The sequence below is a fragment of the Apus apus genome, chromosome 3, assembly GCF_020740795.1.
Source record: "Apus apus isolate bApuApu2 chromosome 3, bApuApu2.pri.cur, whole genome shotgun sequence".
In the NCBI taxonomy this organism is placed as follows: domain Eukaryota; kingdom Metazoa; phylum Chordata; class Aves; order Apodiformes; family Apodidae; genus Apus; species Apus apus.
The window spans coordinates 27,030,418-27,047,318 of NC_067284.1; the positions used below are offsets into that span (position 1 = coordinate 27,030,418).

At 38.5% G+C, this 16,901-nt stretch overlaps 1 protein-coding gene across 4 annotated transcripts in view; it reads right to left on the bottom strand.

The window, feature by feature from the left end:
- ARHGEF10 (Rho guanine nucleotide exchange factor 10) overlaps nucleotides 1-16,901 on the bottom strand; it is a 118,997-nt gene that overhangs the window by 6,659 nt on the left and 95,437 nt on the right. For all 4 annotated transcript variants that reach the window (XM_051615826.1, XM_051615827.1, XM_051615825.1 and 1 more), the window contains 2 exons: nucleotides 13,375-13,517; nucleotides 6,682-6,856 (listed from right to left, as the gene is read on the bottom strand). In XM_051615826.1, the coding sequence (XP_051471786.1) occupies nucleotides 6,682-6,856; nucleotides 13,375-13,517 (318 nt within the window). The remainder of the gene's footprint in view (nucleotides 1-6,681; nucleotides 6,857-13,374; nucleotides 13,518-16,901) is intronic.

A 16,901-nucleotide genomic window follows, 5' to 3' on the forward strand; every position in this document is an offset into this window, starting at 1 on the left:
TCCAATCGAAGGTGACCCAGATAATCAGGAGAATGGAGCACATGGTGTAGAAAGAGAGGTTAAACCAAATCTTGTCTGTGCCTGTCTGACCAGAGGGTGAACAGAGCCAGACTATTCAGATGTGGACAGTGACAGGGTAAGACATAACAGATCAAACTTGGAACACAGGAAATCTGGATTGTAAGTAGGGAAAAGCTTCTTCATTATAAGGTGGGTCAAACACTGCAATGGGTTGCTCAGAGAGGTTGTGTAATCCCCATGCTATCTAAACATATTAGAAATTTGTCTGGACAAGTTCTCAAACAATCAGGCCTGCTTCAAGAAGGATGGACAAGATGACCACCAGAGTCACCTGGTGGTCCATTCAAAATTATTCTACGATTCTATTATTTTCTACAACATATTATTTAGAGGATTGCTATTTCTTACAATGAAAACAAAGTAATTTTGCTTGCAGTATATTTGATTTGATGATGGATTTTCAAAATGACCTTGCCAAGTTTCAGAAATGGAAACTACAGCCTGCCCAAATTTTGGCCGTGGCCCAAGTGTACATGGAGGAGCACTTAAACTCTGCTGTGATCCTTCAGGTTCAAAATCTGCATGTTCTTGGATTTGTGATAAACTTCACATGCAAGAGAGCAGTCATCAACAACTTCATCATAGCTCTCAAGTTGTTAATAACTTCATCAGTAAGTAGAGAATTTGGATTCAACCTTTGATGTAACTTGGATGAACCCACATGTTCCATGCTTTGGAAGAGGACCTTAATTACAGTTGTATCACAAATTAATGCATTTTCCATCTTTCTCCCCTGAAGCTGAGCCAATCTACATCCAAGAATATATGAATCTCAGTCCCACTGGGAAAGCAAGCACGGAAGGAGCAGCTTGACTGTAGCCCAAAGCACTCAACTCAAAAGCAGGAGGCAGGCCACAGGTCAAGTCCTTCCTCACAAAACTTTACAAAAACAAAATATTAACCATTGAATCAGCAGCTGTAACAAAGCACAAGCAAATTGAAGAGGCTCCATCTACTCATGCAAATCTTCAGAAACATCTATGTTGTTTTCCATAAACTGTAGGTGTTTATGTTTCTATGACTGCACCACCCATCTTCAACTAGATAAGCATGGATGGTCTACAACTATAAATAAATTACAAGTCTTTTGAAGCTTGGACTTTGCTTTTTTCCTGGGGCTTTTTGTTTGGTTGGTTTGGTTTTGGTGGGGTTTTTTAGTCTGAGGATTCTTTTTGTTTTGGTTTGGGGTTTTTTTTGAGATACTAATGGGATTAATTTAGTTTCCAAAACAAAGCACACAAAGGTGCTGTTTCAGCACAAAAGAAGTTTGAGCAGCAATGCCCAAACACCTCTGCACACTGGAGTTTTCAACAATCAGTATTTGAATTCTGTGATTAAGAGCTCAGGCTCCTCAAGTCATGGCCCTCTGCCACCCCTGGTGCCCCAGCAAGTGCAAGGTAACCTGAAGTTAGCTTAACCTCACTCCATTTCACTTAAAGTTTGTTTTACAAAGAACAAATAAAAATACTTATGTACAATTTTAAAACTTTTATAAATTTTTTTTTTTAAATGTATCTTTGCCTCTAAAACCCCTTGCAGAAGCAAGGTGCTCACACTTTTAAACAACAAATCTTTAATGCTTTTTTAAATACTTAAAATGTAAAGTAATATGCATAATTTCATACTCCAATTCTAAAGCAACTTCTAACCAGTCATTTTTACCAGAGAAAACTGATAATACACATTACTGTTTCCATAGGTAAAACCAGCAAATTATCAGTCAGGAACATGGAATCTTAAACACTGAGCACAACCTTAAGCGTCAACCATCTATATATAGTAAGGTTAAAAGGAAAACCACTTGCTTTGAAGTCTTGGAAAAGCAGGAAACATCTGCATCTGAAAATATACTTTGAAATAGCATGAAGCAACTAAAAATTATATACAGACTTAAAAAAACTATTTAAATATTAACTTAAAATATTATTTTTTTATCTGCTATCCAAGGTTTGAAATAGTATTTTTTCTTTGATATTTTGTGACTTTTAATTTTGATATATTTCAAATTCAGAGGACAAAGAAGCAAGACCAATTCTTCAGGATGTGTCATGCAGAAAGCACGGAGTAGCAAGTTAAGAAGGGAAAATGATAAACAGAAATGCCAAACCAAATCAAATACCCTTATCTTTAACTTACAACTTTTAGATCACACTGTCCCACTGCAATGACAGATTTTTAAAACCTCTAAAATAATCTGACCAAGACCTTGACTTTATGAACAACTGAAGCCAACAATTAAGCTTGTATACAAACAAATAGTTTTATTGCCTATGTTCTGCGCTATGTTCACCCTTCTCAGTTCTCAGTTACAGCAACCACCAGATCTGGGTAAATCCTCGTATGTTCCCACACAGATCTGAAGTCATCCCTAGGTAGGTGCAAGGGCAAAACGGTGCATATCCTCTTGCATCACCATGTTACTCTTACTGTATAAAAATAAGCCCAATGTACAGACTTACTGAGCTGACCTTCAGTTTTTCCCAATCTTTATAATTTTCCAGAAGTAAAATAATAAAAACCTCTGCATTTTATGGTCTGGCACCCAGTGGGGTGGGGACAAAAGAAAACTGTAAGCCTCAAAATATATTTTCTTTTTGTTTTCTTCAGAAAGGAAATGATACATTTCTTCTTTGATGATGATACATATTTTTCTTTGCTTTTCTGATCTGTTTCCAGGAAACACACATGCCATTAGAGGATATGGATATAAACAGAATACAGCAACTTAAGCAGAAATCACAGCTTTGTTAAATGGGTAACCTGTCAACATCCGTAAGAGCAATGAAATTACATGTATCAAGCTCACAGTAATCTCTTTAAAAGGACAAACTCTTTTAGAGATGAAAGAAAAAACATACTTAAGGATGTTCTTGAACAGTGAAATATTGAACGTTTACTATGAAAAAAACGTATCTGTTCAGCAAAATTCACTTTTTTTGTTTGAGCTGTGATAAAGGCTGGTGAAAAACTGCCTTTGTTGAGATTTCCACTACTGATCACCAACACTAAGCATAAAGTTGCTCTATAAATGGAGTATTCTGCACTTGGGAAGTGTGTACACTTGGCTCCAAATGCTAAGAGATTTTTTTTTCCCTGATGCTCAGTATGTCCTCTGTTCAGAGCTGTGCCTGGGCTGCTTAAAAGCAATCCAGCTGTACTGTCGCTTACTAAGTAGTGAAATAAATAGTCCTCTGGAGCAATGATAATGCTCTTATTCTCAACCATTCTCTTCCTTTCTTATATGGCATTTGTGGGGTTTTTTTTTGGTGTTTTGTTATAGAAAAGAAGCTTGTTATACATTATTAAGAAGTATTTCTGTGGACATATGCAGTAAAGGTACTGCAGACCACTCTGGACTAAATGTCTATCCCACAGTTGTCTCCATAACCCTGGTTTAATACCCTGGGAAAAACTAATGCATGAGAAGTGGTTACTAAGGTTATGAGAACCTCCTACTCTTCTGTCTTAATTTCTACAGCTATCCTTTAAATACAGTACTGCAACTCACTGTAACCACTCCTGACAGTGACAGTAGATTTTTCTTTTGCTTCTACTGCATAACAATAAAATAATTTCATTAACTTGATAGAGTGATGTTCCTCTCATTTACATTGCTTTAAATGAAGACACAGGTGACATCTCTGGGTAGCCTATCAAGCCTATACTACATATTCTTGTTCCTACTAAAATCTTGGCAAAAGAAGTCCAACCTGTTCAAAGTTACATTGAGATCTTGCCTTTTCCATCTCTTTTCTTAAGATTCTTAGCAATATTTTTCACCAATTTCTGCCTTCTCATTTCAATACCGGTTGAATTTTTATTTACCTGTTATTTTTGCATACTAAGGAACTCCTCTTGGATTCCAGAAAACTAACAGCTGTTTCCTTTAAAACTAGAAGCCCTGAAAATCCTCAGTTGAGACAAATACTTGGTGGATCAAGAACTGGTTGAAAGGAAGAAGTCAGAGAGTTGTAGTCAATGGGGCAAAATCTAGTTGGAGGCCTGTGACTAGTGGAGTCCCTCAGGGGTCGGTACTGGGACCGGTGTTGTTCAACATCTTCATCAACGACCTGGATGAGGGTACAGAATGTACCCTCAGCAAGTTTGCTGATGACACCAAGCTGGGAGGAGTGGCTGACACACCAGAAGGCTGTGCTGCCATTCAGAGAGACTTAGGCTGGAGACTTGGGCGGGGAAAAACCCGATGAAGTTCAACAAGGGCAAGTGTAGAGTTTTGCATTTGGGGAAGAAAAATGTCATGCACCAGTACAGGTTGGGGGCTGACCTGCTGGAGAGCAGTGTAGGTGAAAGGGACCTGGGGGTCCTGGTAGACAGGAGGATGACCATGAGCCAACAATGTGCCCTTGTGGCTAAGAAGGCCAATGGCATCCTGGGGTGTATTAGAAAGGGTGTGGTTAGTAGGTCAAGAGAGGTTCTCTTCCCCCTCTATTCTGCATTGGTGAGGCCGCATCTGGAGTATTGTGTCCAGTTCTGGGCCCCTCAGTTCAAGGACAGGGAAGTGCTTGAAAGAGTCCAGCGCAGAGCCACAAAGATGATGAAGGGAGTGGAACATCTCCCTTATGAGGAAAGGCTGAGGCAGCTGGGGCTCTTTAGTTTGGAGAAAAGGAGACTGAGGGGTGACCTCATCAATGTTTACAAATATGTAAAGGGTGAGTGTCAAGAAGATGGAGTTAAGCTTTTTTCAGTGATGACCAGTGATAGGACAAGGAGTAATGGATACAAATTGGAGCATAGGAGGTTTAAGGTGAATATCAGAAAAAAATTTTTTACTGTGAGAGTGACAGAGTACTGGAACAGGCTGCCCAGAGAGGTTGTGGAGTCTCCTTCTCCGTCTCCGCCTGGACGCCCTCCTGTGTAATGTACTCTAGGTGACCCTGCTCTGGCACGGGGGGTTGGACTGGATGATCTTTCGAGGTCCCTTCCAACCCCTATGATTCTATGAAATACATATTTTGTAAATATGCAGCTATTTCACTCCTCTTCTGTTGCAGCATTATTGGGATCATATAAACAGGCCCAAGAGGTACTGCTAAATAATTGAAATTAATTTTATTTTCAGAACAGATTCTCCGTTGGAACATTCGCTGTAATAATGTTCTACTCCTGAAATAAATTTCCATTTCCACTCACTGCTGTGCTTTTTGTGAAGACACTGAGAAAATAAGACAAGGAACTAAAATGGGTAAGAATGACACTGAAGAGATACAATTAGCTAAAACACCTCCATAAAAAAATGTGTGTTAAATCAGCAGTTTTATCACCATGGCAATGAAGACTAAAGCACAATTTTTAAACTAAATTTTTTAAAGGTTTTTTAATATGCAGAAAAGATGTATAAGGGATGCTCTATATCCCTTTTTCCCCCATTTTTTACAAACAGCAATACAAATTAAAAGTTACTCTTTTTTACAACTGATCTCGATTTCTTTGCCTAACTGTGATGAATCCAACCAAATGACCTATTTAAAGGACGAGGATTTGCTGCTGTCCAGTGTTGGAGCAACAGTCAAGCACCACACGTAAAAACACCGTTTAAAACATGATATAAACGGGCACAATTTAAAAGAGCTTTTTTGCAAAGCTAATGTCATCTGAAAGAAAACATGGTACAGAGACTGAAGGAGTGAAATATTTTTAATGCAAGATTTATACCTAACTCTTTTAAGAATATATATATAACCTCACTGTGGGAAGAACTGGCTTGTGGCAGACATAAAGCAATAAAGCTGGCACACACATCACACGTAACAACTGCAGAAGCTCGGCCTATTGCAGGCTATAAACAGGAAGAAACAGCAAGAACAGTCGTCCCCTCCTGGACACCTTGTGCTCAGCCATGCCTGTATCACTCTTCTGTCCATCCCTCCTCCCAGCACTGCCACAGCTCCCACCTGATGTGCTTGCTGATGCTGAGATCCTAGCCACTCACTTGCAACACTGATACAGGCTAGTGCAATTGTCTGTGCCACTGATGATCTGGGGATGATTGAACAGCTTCTGTCTTAGAACACTTACAAGATCTGTTAAACTTTATCCTAACAACCAGAGGTCCCATCTTGACTTGTAAGACCAACCTTTTAATTCAACAAATTGGAGCTCCAATTAGCAAAAGACTACTCAGAACACACTCAGAAATGGAAGCATGTGGGTGGTTCAGCTGAGTTCACTTAAACTACTGACAGAACTAAAATGAAGTGGTTTATTGGTCCAGATTCTAGGCATGTTGAATCCATCATGTATTTTGATACTAAGAGCCAAAAAAAAATACTTAACTATGAAAAGCAAACAGACTGCCTTGTCCTGCTGCTTCACGGTCATAAAAAAAAAAGACATAACAGAGGAATCCACCTGCTTATCTATATAATTCCATGTATAACCTGTAAGAAGGAGAGCTGCTATTCAACCAGCTCACTGCACACACTGTTCTTCTGGGCAGGCAACAGACCGCGACTTACTAAAGCAAATAATACCAAGACAGTTATCAGACTCAAAGTCCAAGATGGAGTCTCTCATTCTAGTCTAATCTACAGAACTCTGGAGAATGACAGTGATAAAGACAAAACAATGTGATTCCGCTACCTGGCAACATATTGTGGACAGGTGTGGCAATGTTAACGTCCTGGAGGTGTTTCAGTGTCTCAGTGTGGAACAGGCGAAGTGTAGATCCAGATGTGAAGGCAATCCAAACTCCCACTCCAGCAACAGCCATGTGAGAGATTACCATCCCTTCTTCTTGATGGGCTTCAAAATGGCTCTGTAAGAAAAACAAAGATTCTGTGGGGAGATGCAACTGAACAACATAATTCAACCTCCTTTATCAGCTCTTCAGTGTAGACACTGGATCTTTGTTCTCCACATCAAGGACAAAGCTAGCTTCCTTTGTCTTGCTGAGGATATGTTCTGACTACTGCATATGATGTGTTAATTCTCCTGTTACTTTTTTTTTCTTCATTAGTATGGAAGGATTCTCAGGTCTTGAGCCAAAGTTCTATCTAATGACAGAGCAACCTCACAGTAACCTCAATATTGTATTTATTAAAATACTGCATGGTAGAGGCTGGCAAGCCCTTAACAGCTCAGGCTTAAAAGTAACATCCTAGAAAAAAAATCTGCCCACTCCCAGGAACTTCATCTGTGGTAGTTTTTTCAAAGGAGTATCAATAAAGAAATACAAAAGCCTTTTACATACAGCAGAACTCCTCTTTAAACAATAAAAAATATTTCCTTCTCTTCTGTTAGGGGGTATTTTCAGCACAAATGTAATAGCATCAAGGAAAAAGTAATCTTAAAAAGTAAAGTGCTTAAGAATATAAACACACAACTATTTGCTCAGCTATGTACAAAAAACAATGTGAGCCTTAATATTGTGGCTTTTCAACTCACAGACACTTCCAAATTTCACCAGTAGTAGTTATTTTGATTTCCTGTCCTTCAAAATATTTATGCTTCTCATTTGAAAGGCCAAAATCCTCCTCCTGAAGATAAGTAATACAGGACTTTGTGGAGAGACCTTTTTCCTTTATCTAGTGCCTTCACAATTAAAACTTCTGCATTGCTTCAGGAAGGCCAAAACCTCTTTACATGCCCCTGCTAACATGCAAGATAAAGCTGTAGTACAGTTCTTTAATCATTAACAAGAAGTAGAGTTTTTTTTTTCTCCATTTTGTCTTGTAAGTAAACTGTCTCTGAAGTTAAGCATAGCCTTTTAATGTTGTGCCAGCTTTAATAGAAAAGAGCTATTCTGATAAACATAAAACTCCTTGGCTAAATAAATTACGAACTGTTCCTTTGATACAAATCTCTCTCTAAGGGATATGGAAGTAAATATCTGCTCTAATACTCACACTATGTATTATATACTTCTAATTATATTTGAAGATAAAATGCAGAAGTACTCCCTTCTTCCTTGTTAAAGTACACTTATATTTTCCATGCATTACAATTAAGAATTATATTTTTTATCATCTTGCATCAAAATCTAAAATACATGTTTCTCTGGATAAGCCTAAGACAGCTATATTTTGAATATACTAGGGTTATAGATACATTGTTCAAATTATCCATCTAAATTTAAAAAACAGGCTAAGATCAGAGATGAAGAACAGAACTTTAAACTTTCACAAAGTGTAACTTTTGATATTATACTTAGTAGGCATTTAATTTTCTTTTCATATGTTATTACTCCATAAATTAGTATTTTCCACTGAGAAACTGGCTGTTTTAAAAATAAGGGGAATTATTTTTCATTATTATTATTCCTATGTAACACTACTCAAATGTTCAGATTTTAGGACATGAACAGAGAAGTTTCTTTTCAGCTATTAGGCAGGGTTCAGTTTTTGAGTGTTTCTGTATTAACTTTTGACTCTTTGAATAACAACACTACAGAATGCAAGGCAAGCACCCCTGGCAGGAACATTTATATTCACTGTCTTCCTTAAGTAACCTCCATTCATTCTTTACCAAATGATATACATAATTTCAAAAATCATACGGTCTTTTCAACAGAGAATTCATTCATGAACAACATCTTTAAAAGCCAGAAACAGCTCTTATGACTAAATTTCCCAATATTCTCATCATGGATGTTTCACTGCAAAAAGGATTTTAAAATAATAACTTCTGTTTAGAGACTCATACATCCCTACACTGAGGACCAACTGACTTTTGAAAACTTCTCAGGGACAGATCCAAGACCACTGAATTAAACCTGACCAGCAACTGGCAATTTGAAATGAGAAGTAAAGCTGATGCTGAGAAGCAAACTTTCTCTGGAGTGGTCTGGCTGCAGCTGACAATTCTGTTGGTGCCACTGTAAACAACTTGCACATGCATTTTTGTCACATTCCATTTTCACCAGCCAACTCATTATACTCCCACTTAGTCTGCCCTGCTGATCATACAGCTGGCTGCTGGAACACGTACTTGATGTAAAACTGTAATACTGTCAACACCATGAGAAGCACGTAAAAAGAACTATTCTTCTCCTTCAAAGGGTCTTCTAACATAGAGCAGGAAAGTACCCCAAACCTGCATGTTCTTTTATAAATGTGTTTTTGTATAGAGAATGGCTTTGATATCTGTTTCAATTGCATGTCTATTAGAAAACCAACAGTTGTCCTTTTTCTTCAATTATTTCTTTTTCTTCTCACAACAAGAAATGCAGATACAAAGGCACAAAAAATGTCTTACTCCCTTCGTAATAAAAAAAAAAACAACCCTGAGCTTCATTTTACTTTCTTACCTACATTCCTCTCTATTCAGAGCCTCTTTTTTTCCTCTCAGGCTCTCTCGTTGAAACTCTATAGCAACAGGAGAGCTGCAGAAGACATTCTGGATGCCACAGCCCGCCTGCTCAGCAGCCCAGGCCCACACAGCTCACTATTGTTTCAGCAGCGCCGGGCATGGCTGGAGTCTTTCTTTTGAGGGAGTGCTCACTTGCACCAAACTGCTGCGCCAAGAACTGAACCGCAATATCTCAAGCTTCATGAGAGATGTATAATGGGCATAATTGTCCACAAGGATATCATTATCCAATGGGTATAAACGTCCATAAGGTAAAACAAATGACTTTTACTGCTTTAAAGACGTTAAAGGGCTCAGGCAACACACACTCATGTACAGGCATTTTCATTTGTTTATTCAGCTGAACATTTCAGAGTAACTCCTGTTTAGTTAGCCAAGTTTAAAAAACAAAACAAACCAGGATGGAATGCCATTCAATTGGTGACTTATTCTGTGAAATACTCTGGCATTTTTTGTTGTTTTTAAACAAATGCATAATGCCTTTGCAGAGTATAAATGTCCACAGGCACAGAGATCACCATGGGATCAAGGCCTATGCCCCACAGCAAAACTACTGTCAGATCTAGGGTCAAGACTAAGGACAAATGTCTTCTTCACAGGAAGAGTATTAGAGCATATAATATATAACTGCAAGTGATGCATTTTTCACACGTCACTTGCCAAGGAGCTTGAGGCATTGTGTCAGTTTGGGACACTGTGTCACTAAAAGACATTTCCTGAAACATTCTATCACAGTCCCGTATCATTAAAATGAGTACGGAAAACACGGAAAAGTGAGTAACAATGCAAACCTAATATATAGGATGCCAAATCTGCTCATTTACTAACAGTTATTTTAAAAAAACTTGTATAAGAATCTTAGAAGAGCAAGCAGGCACGGAATGAGATTGTTTCCAAGGTTAATGTACTTTGCACTTATCAAATGCACAGTTAAATATGAGGTACTTATGAAGCAGGGAGTTTACAAAATGGTCTTAAATATACTCATGGTCATTGCACAAGTATGGCCTTAAAAACTAGTGCCTTTATAGACAATGTGTATGACACAAAGCATATAATATGTATGAATGACAGCAGAAAGCAATGAACCAACAAGGAACTGTAATTTGAAGTATGTGGAGATAAAAAGTTCAGCAAAGACAGAAGAGTAACAGTGGGGCCCTGTGCAACATCTGGATTCCTGTTGATAAATATTATGCAAAAAATCTTCAAATCATTACTATTAACTCTCCACGAGTAAAGGCACAAAGGGAGAACAAACATTTCCTTGCTGCTGCTTCCTTTCATACAGCAAAGCTTCTGCTCTGCACAGTAAGGAAGAGGTAGATCAGACGTGTACAGCTGCTGGTATCGTTAAAATATTCCCTATAGGCAGAGTTTAACTTGCTCCATGTATAAGATAATATTGAAAAATATTGCCAGTGACCATGGTATGCACATCATGGCAGATCACTTTTGGAAATAAAACCCTGTAAGCTATCAAAGCAAGTCAGGTAACTGAGCAGGCACCAATGGTGAAAACATTAGTGAGCTGTTTAGTCTGGTGAGATGATGAAAACAAGATCAGTACTTGCATGTGACTTAAGACCAGTAAAGAGGCAACTGAAAAATCATAATTTTTCACTATTTTCTGAGCAAGATGACAGGCTATGGTATGGGTATTTGTGTGGAATAAGAAAAGATGACCTTCAGGCAGTTGTACTGCAGTACTATGTTGCTTGCTGCACCAATTACTGCCTGCATATTAATCATAGCTATAAAAGTAAGTGGGTTTATAGCAATCTGAGCTCTGAATACAACGGTTTGGTTAGTTTACAAAGCACTCTGGAAAAGAAACCTCCTGTGATGCTTTTGTAGGAAAAGTTGTAGTAACAGCTGAAAAAAGAAACTACCATGTCTGAGAGATATTGATAGAATATTTGTTATTTTATCTCTCTGAACTCTGTATTCAATATTGCCATCCATTATGGTATAAGCTTTACACATTCTTTAATCCTCAAAGCTTGTCTAACTCTGGTTCTGTTCTCCTGTGTCAAAACAGCACAGCATAGCCCAAAATACAACCATACCACCTGATCTAGGAAGACAGAATTGTGATAGAATTAGGCCAGAACTGCCAAACTTATTTACAGAGATCCGGCTGTATGTAACTAACCTCACAGAGGAACCATCTGGCTCTGATCTCTTACCATTGCCATGCATTTCTTGGAGACAATCAGAGAGATCAATCATCAAAGTCTGTAGAACAGTAATCAGCTGTCCCAGAGGCTACCCTGCCTCTACAGCAAAGCTAACCAAAGTTTATTTCATGCTCCTATTCAAATCACTCTTCAAAAATATTTCCAACATAATTGCATTCAAACTAGCAACAAAATAAGCCTTAAAGAAAAACAAAGTAGGAAAATACATGATCCTAGCATCTACTTGGACAAATCACCCAGAAAGCCTGACAGATGAAGACAGAGGAAATTAGGATGTTAGCTATTTTCCTGCAAACCCATGACAATGACTCACAGAATCAATTGTACCAAATAGACGATTGTTAGTAGAAAACACGATCATCAATGAAACAAAAAAGCAGCAACAAAGCATACAAAGAAGGAGGCTGTGAGCTCATCACTCCTGTTTGAAAGAACCATATGGCTGTAAACATCATGCAACTCAGTGTAACTGTACTGTAGGTTGAAGGAGAGGCTTAATTCCTAACGTTTCATTGACTCTAAACTTTAGATCACTAAGACATTCTTCTGGTGGAGGCTGCAATTTTGACAGAAATGAGGGTCACAAATATGTGCATGAATCCTTAACACTCTTCTTTCCTTCCAGAAAAACTGACTTTTGTATGATTATCTACTGAAAATGTCATTACGCAAAGCAAATTTTTGCAGTTCACTGAGAAGCAAAATTCTGAAGAAATATCTTATGAAAGCATCACAAGGTATAAGTAACATCTAACTATGTAGAAGTATTCTCTTAATTAAATCTTCTTCTGGAATTCACAGGCAATTCCTATAGGCACCCAGTTCTTCGCTGCCTTCCTTATGATACATCATAGGATATTCATTAGTAAATTCAATAGAAATATAGCCTAATAAAAGTTTACTAAAATAATGAATTTGCTATACTAAGGGTTGCTTTTAAAACAAGGTGCTTTGTGAAACTACCAGTCAACTATGCCAAGCATCCTGTAGGTTGTGATAACATTAAGTCTTCTAAGACCCTGTGACACCTACAGACAACATTTATGTGGACTCTGACCCACCTGGGCAATCTACCAGCGGGAGACTGCAGACAGGATCCAGACGAGAGACCAGGACAAAAATCAACAAAGACTCCCACAGGAGACCCTCAAGCATGCATAATTACAAAGATAGCCAATTCCAGGAAATAAAATGACTATGTAAAAGAATTCTGGGAACTCATTGACATGGAACTGAATATGCATGTTTTTGGTGTATATGAGTCAGGGTGTTTCACTAACTCCTCGGAGCACTCATGGTGGAGAATCCCCAGTGCTGCCCAGCACCGCAATAAAGAACGCCTGCTCAATAACAGCTTGTTTGTTGTTATTGGGTCTTGATCTTTGGAATCCTCACCCAGCCCCACCCAGCCTCTCACTGCCGTGAGGAGTGTTAGAAAGCAAGGGGGTTTGGAAGCTCCACATTTTTGTTTCACTTACATCTCATTTTTAAGCAAACCTTTTGCCACAAATACTCTACAAATTTCAAGTACCTTATGGAAACCCTGGGGCAAAATGGAAGCAAACCTAGGTGTAATGGGACTTCAGCAGAGAACATCATGGCAGAATTTCAAACTCTGGGGAGTGGGATTTAATAGACCTGAAACCACATTTAATTAAAAGCTTCCCAAATAGTGAAGCTTCTTAAACAGATTTAAAGGTTTAAAATTTCACCACATACATACCCTGCTGCACAGCATGTGAGCAATGCTTTTAAGAGCGTTTACCTCTATGGAATGTGTCACAGTGCTGATTATAAAAATCTGTCCACCACATGCAGCCCAAATGGTCTCCTCCATCACAAGCAGACTTCTAACAGGCAGAACTCCCAGTTTAACTATCTTCTGAGGTTCCATGTTCCACATCCCATCTTCAATGAAAAACAAGAAGAAAGGTTATACACATCAAAATGGTAATCTTTGTTTTAAAGCAGTTTTGAAAAACACTGTCCCTCAAGCCTACTGCTTGAATGTCTACAAGTTGCCATTTCAAGCTACACTGTGATTTAAGTATGTTTAATTTTAGCTTCCAGGTTAAGTTTGTAAGGGTAGTACGACATTAAGGGGAGAAAACAAACCAAAACACCGATATTTCTTAACTGAACAAATTTTATCTGGATTAATTGATAAACAAGGAATCCCACATTGCTCTTCCAATACAACTGCTTTCCTTTCCAGAGGAAATACAGTCGGAAAGCCATAGCTGATGTTATTTACTCCAACTCAGAAGGAGCTCACAACTGAGCTATTTCAAAATGAATCAACCTCCAAGTAGGACAGAATTACCCTTCATGTGAAAAGTAGTCAGCAAGATTTTACTGTAGGTTCTAATGAACTCAGATGACTCTCCAAGAACACACTGATGGAACAAAGTTCCTGGTACTAAATGCTTCATGTAAGAAGGATTATTTTTTTTTTTTTTTAAGTAATTAAAACTTAATTTTGTGCCGTATCTTTTCCTGTTTTTTTCCCCAACTAAAACCCATAATGTTTTCTGTGGATGGCAATTAGCAGATCCAAATTACATTATACATGTGTATGTGGTACAATCAATTATTCAGAGACCTTCTAATAAAAACTGCATCCTGCCACTTACCACTCTGGTCACTCATCTGCCATCTCTTTGAAACAAGGATTAGCAGATATTTTCTCTCCAAATTTCAGAGCTAGCAATATGGGGCTTTTTGAAATAGTTCTATACATATAATTTTACATGCTAAATACATCAATAATAATTTTAATATTTTGTATTAGTTTATTTCTATTGTAAGTGTTCCTTGAATATAAAATTTCAAAGACTGCATTTCTATCCATTAGGCTTTTTACCAACCATTACAGGCAGGGTGGAGAATGGATTGAGAACAGCCCTGAGCAGAAGGACTTGGGGGTGTTGACTGATGAGAAGCTCAACATGAGCCGGCAATGTGCACTTGCAGCCCAGAAAACCAACTCTGTCCTGAGCTGCATCAAAAGAAGCGTGGCCAGCAGGTCAAGGGAGGGGATTCTCCTCCTCTGCTCCTCACTCGTGAGACCCCACCTGCAGTACTTTGCCCAGTTCTGGAGCCCCCAACACAGGAAGGACATGAAGCTGCTGGAGTGAGTCCAGAGGAGGGGCATGAAGATGAGCAGAAGCCTGGAGTACCTCTCCCAAGAAGACAGGCTGAGAGAGCTGGACTTGTTCAGCCTGGAGAAGGGAAGGCTCCAGGGAGACCTTATAGTGGTCTTGCAGTAGCTGAAGGGGCTACAGGAAAGCTGGGGAGGAACTTTCTAAGAAGGCATGGAGCAATAGGATGAGGGGGTACGGCTTTAAGCTGAAAGAGTTACATTAGATATTAGGAAGAAACTCTTCATCGTGAGGGTGGGTGAGACACTGGCACAGGTTGCCCACAGAAGTTGTGGATATCCCATCCATGGAAGTGTTTAATGCCAGACTGGATGGGGCTTTGAGCAAGCTGGTCTAGTGGGTGGTCTCCCTGTCCATGCAGGGGGGTTGGAACTAGATGTTCTTTAAGGTCCCTTCCAATCCAAACCAGTCTATGATTTTAAGTGTTAGTAATGCTATCAAAATCTGTTCAAATATCTTTTTTTACATTGAGACAAAATATGTCAAAAAGGCCTCTTTTCCTCCATCTAAAGTCTTCTTCCTGCATAAGCTGCAGAAAAGTTTTCTACTTTACTGACACTAGTTAGATTTGGATCCATAAAGCCAAGATAAACACAACTTTAGGTGAGCACTTGAAGTACAAGGTTTTTTGTTTTTTCCCTAATAACAAGTGTGTCTTTTATTATTTGCTTAGGTAAAGTGGTACAAAGTTTCCTGCTTCACAATAACAACAGCAGCAGCAGCAATGAGAAATCTCAGCTCTGGAGTACTACTCATTGCTTCTGCCATCTGCACGATAAAACCTGTGCTGAGTCATTGACAGGATGTGACTCTCTTCTGAAAGCATCTTTGTTAAAATGGCCTTTAGTTTCAGGCTGTCAAAATAATTTTCATTATTTTAGCTTGCAAGTGAGATGAGAGTTTCCAGTTACTAGTCTGCAAATTCTCCCAGCGATGTCAAAGTCACTCCATGTTTTTCATGACTCATATGTACCATTAGTAATAAAGTTTTGGGAAAAGTTTTCATTTGCTAGCAACCACATCATCCTCAAATTTAATTATTCTGTGGAGGCGGCCCATACTCTAGGAATGCTTTAACCACTATAGGCAGTTCAGTGCCAAGCCTTCAGAGAGTGGAGCTGCACACGTGTGTGTATCCTTCTTTCACTGCATCATACTGACTATAGAAGTTGTAACAACATCCAGTACATAGCACCCTCATGGTTCCCTTTTAGGGATAAAACCAGCATAATTCTAGTACATTGTTACTGTGTCCTCTGAAGGATAAAGACTGAATTTGGGCAAAGAATAGGTATGCTGAGCTAGAAGCTACCTTTTCTTCTGTAGTGATATTTTCACACTGAACAACACATCAATGTACAGACAACCATTCACTGAACTCAACAGCTCTCTCTTAATTACATTTGAACTCTACATTAATCTATATATAAAGCATAGCTAATAATGAAGGAACAGGTGAATAGGGATTTTCAGGATCTCAGCTGTAGACCCAGATTGAAATTTTGCTTAAATTTCTGTTCATGTATCTTAATCTGGATCTTATGCTCTTAAATTCCTTGCAAATCCTCAGATGGCTGAGCATTAAGCCATGTTATTAATTTGATCAAGTCGTATTTAAAAGTTTTATCTAGCATTTGTAATAGTTTTGAGTGAAAAGGAAAATTAGTGCTAGTGTCAGGTAGATGTTGATTGCAAAATACAAATTCTGAAACAACTGCAAAGTAAGAAGGTGAGTTCAATATTACTAATGTCACAAATACTACCAGTGTTATGAATATTTGATTCAACAAATATGCCTACCAAAATTCAGTTCTCACAGAACCATTTTCTGTTGCTGCTGACAGCACAGCACTTAACAATCCAATTAGCTTTAAGAGTTCAGTGGGATTCAACATCTGAAAAAAGATAAGATAGAAACCTGATGTCTTTCATGTTACCATGACTTCATGCAAAGAAACTGCAATCCCACTTGGCATCTTGGACCAGGAAAAATCCAAAGTTATCACTCTACCCAGCTAACCTAGCCATGTGATAAGGCTGTTCTGTAGGATTTTTTTATTTCTTCCTGCAAATGCTGACATCTTCGAAATCAGGCAGCATCTGAGACAGCTGAGTGGAGAAAAAGGGCAGG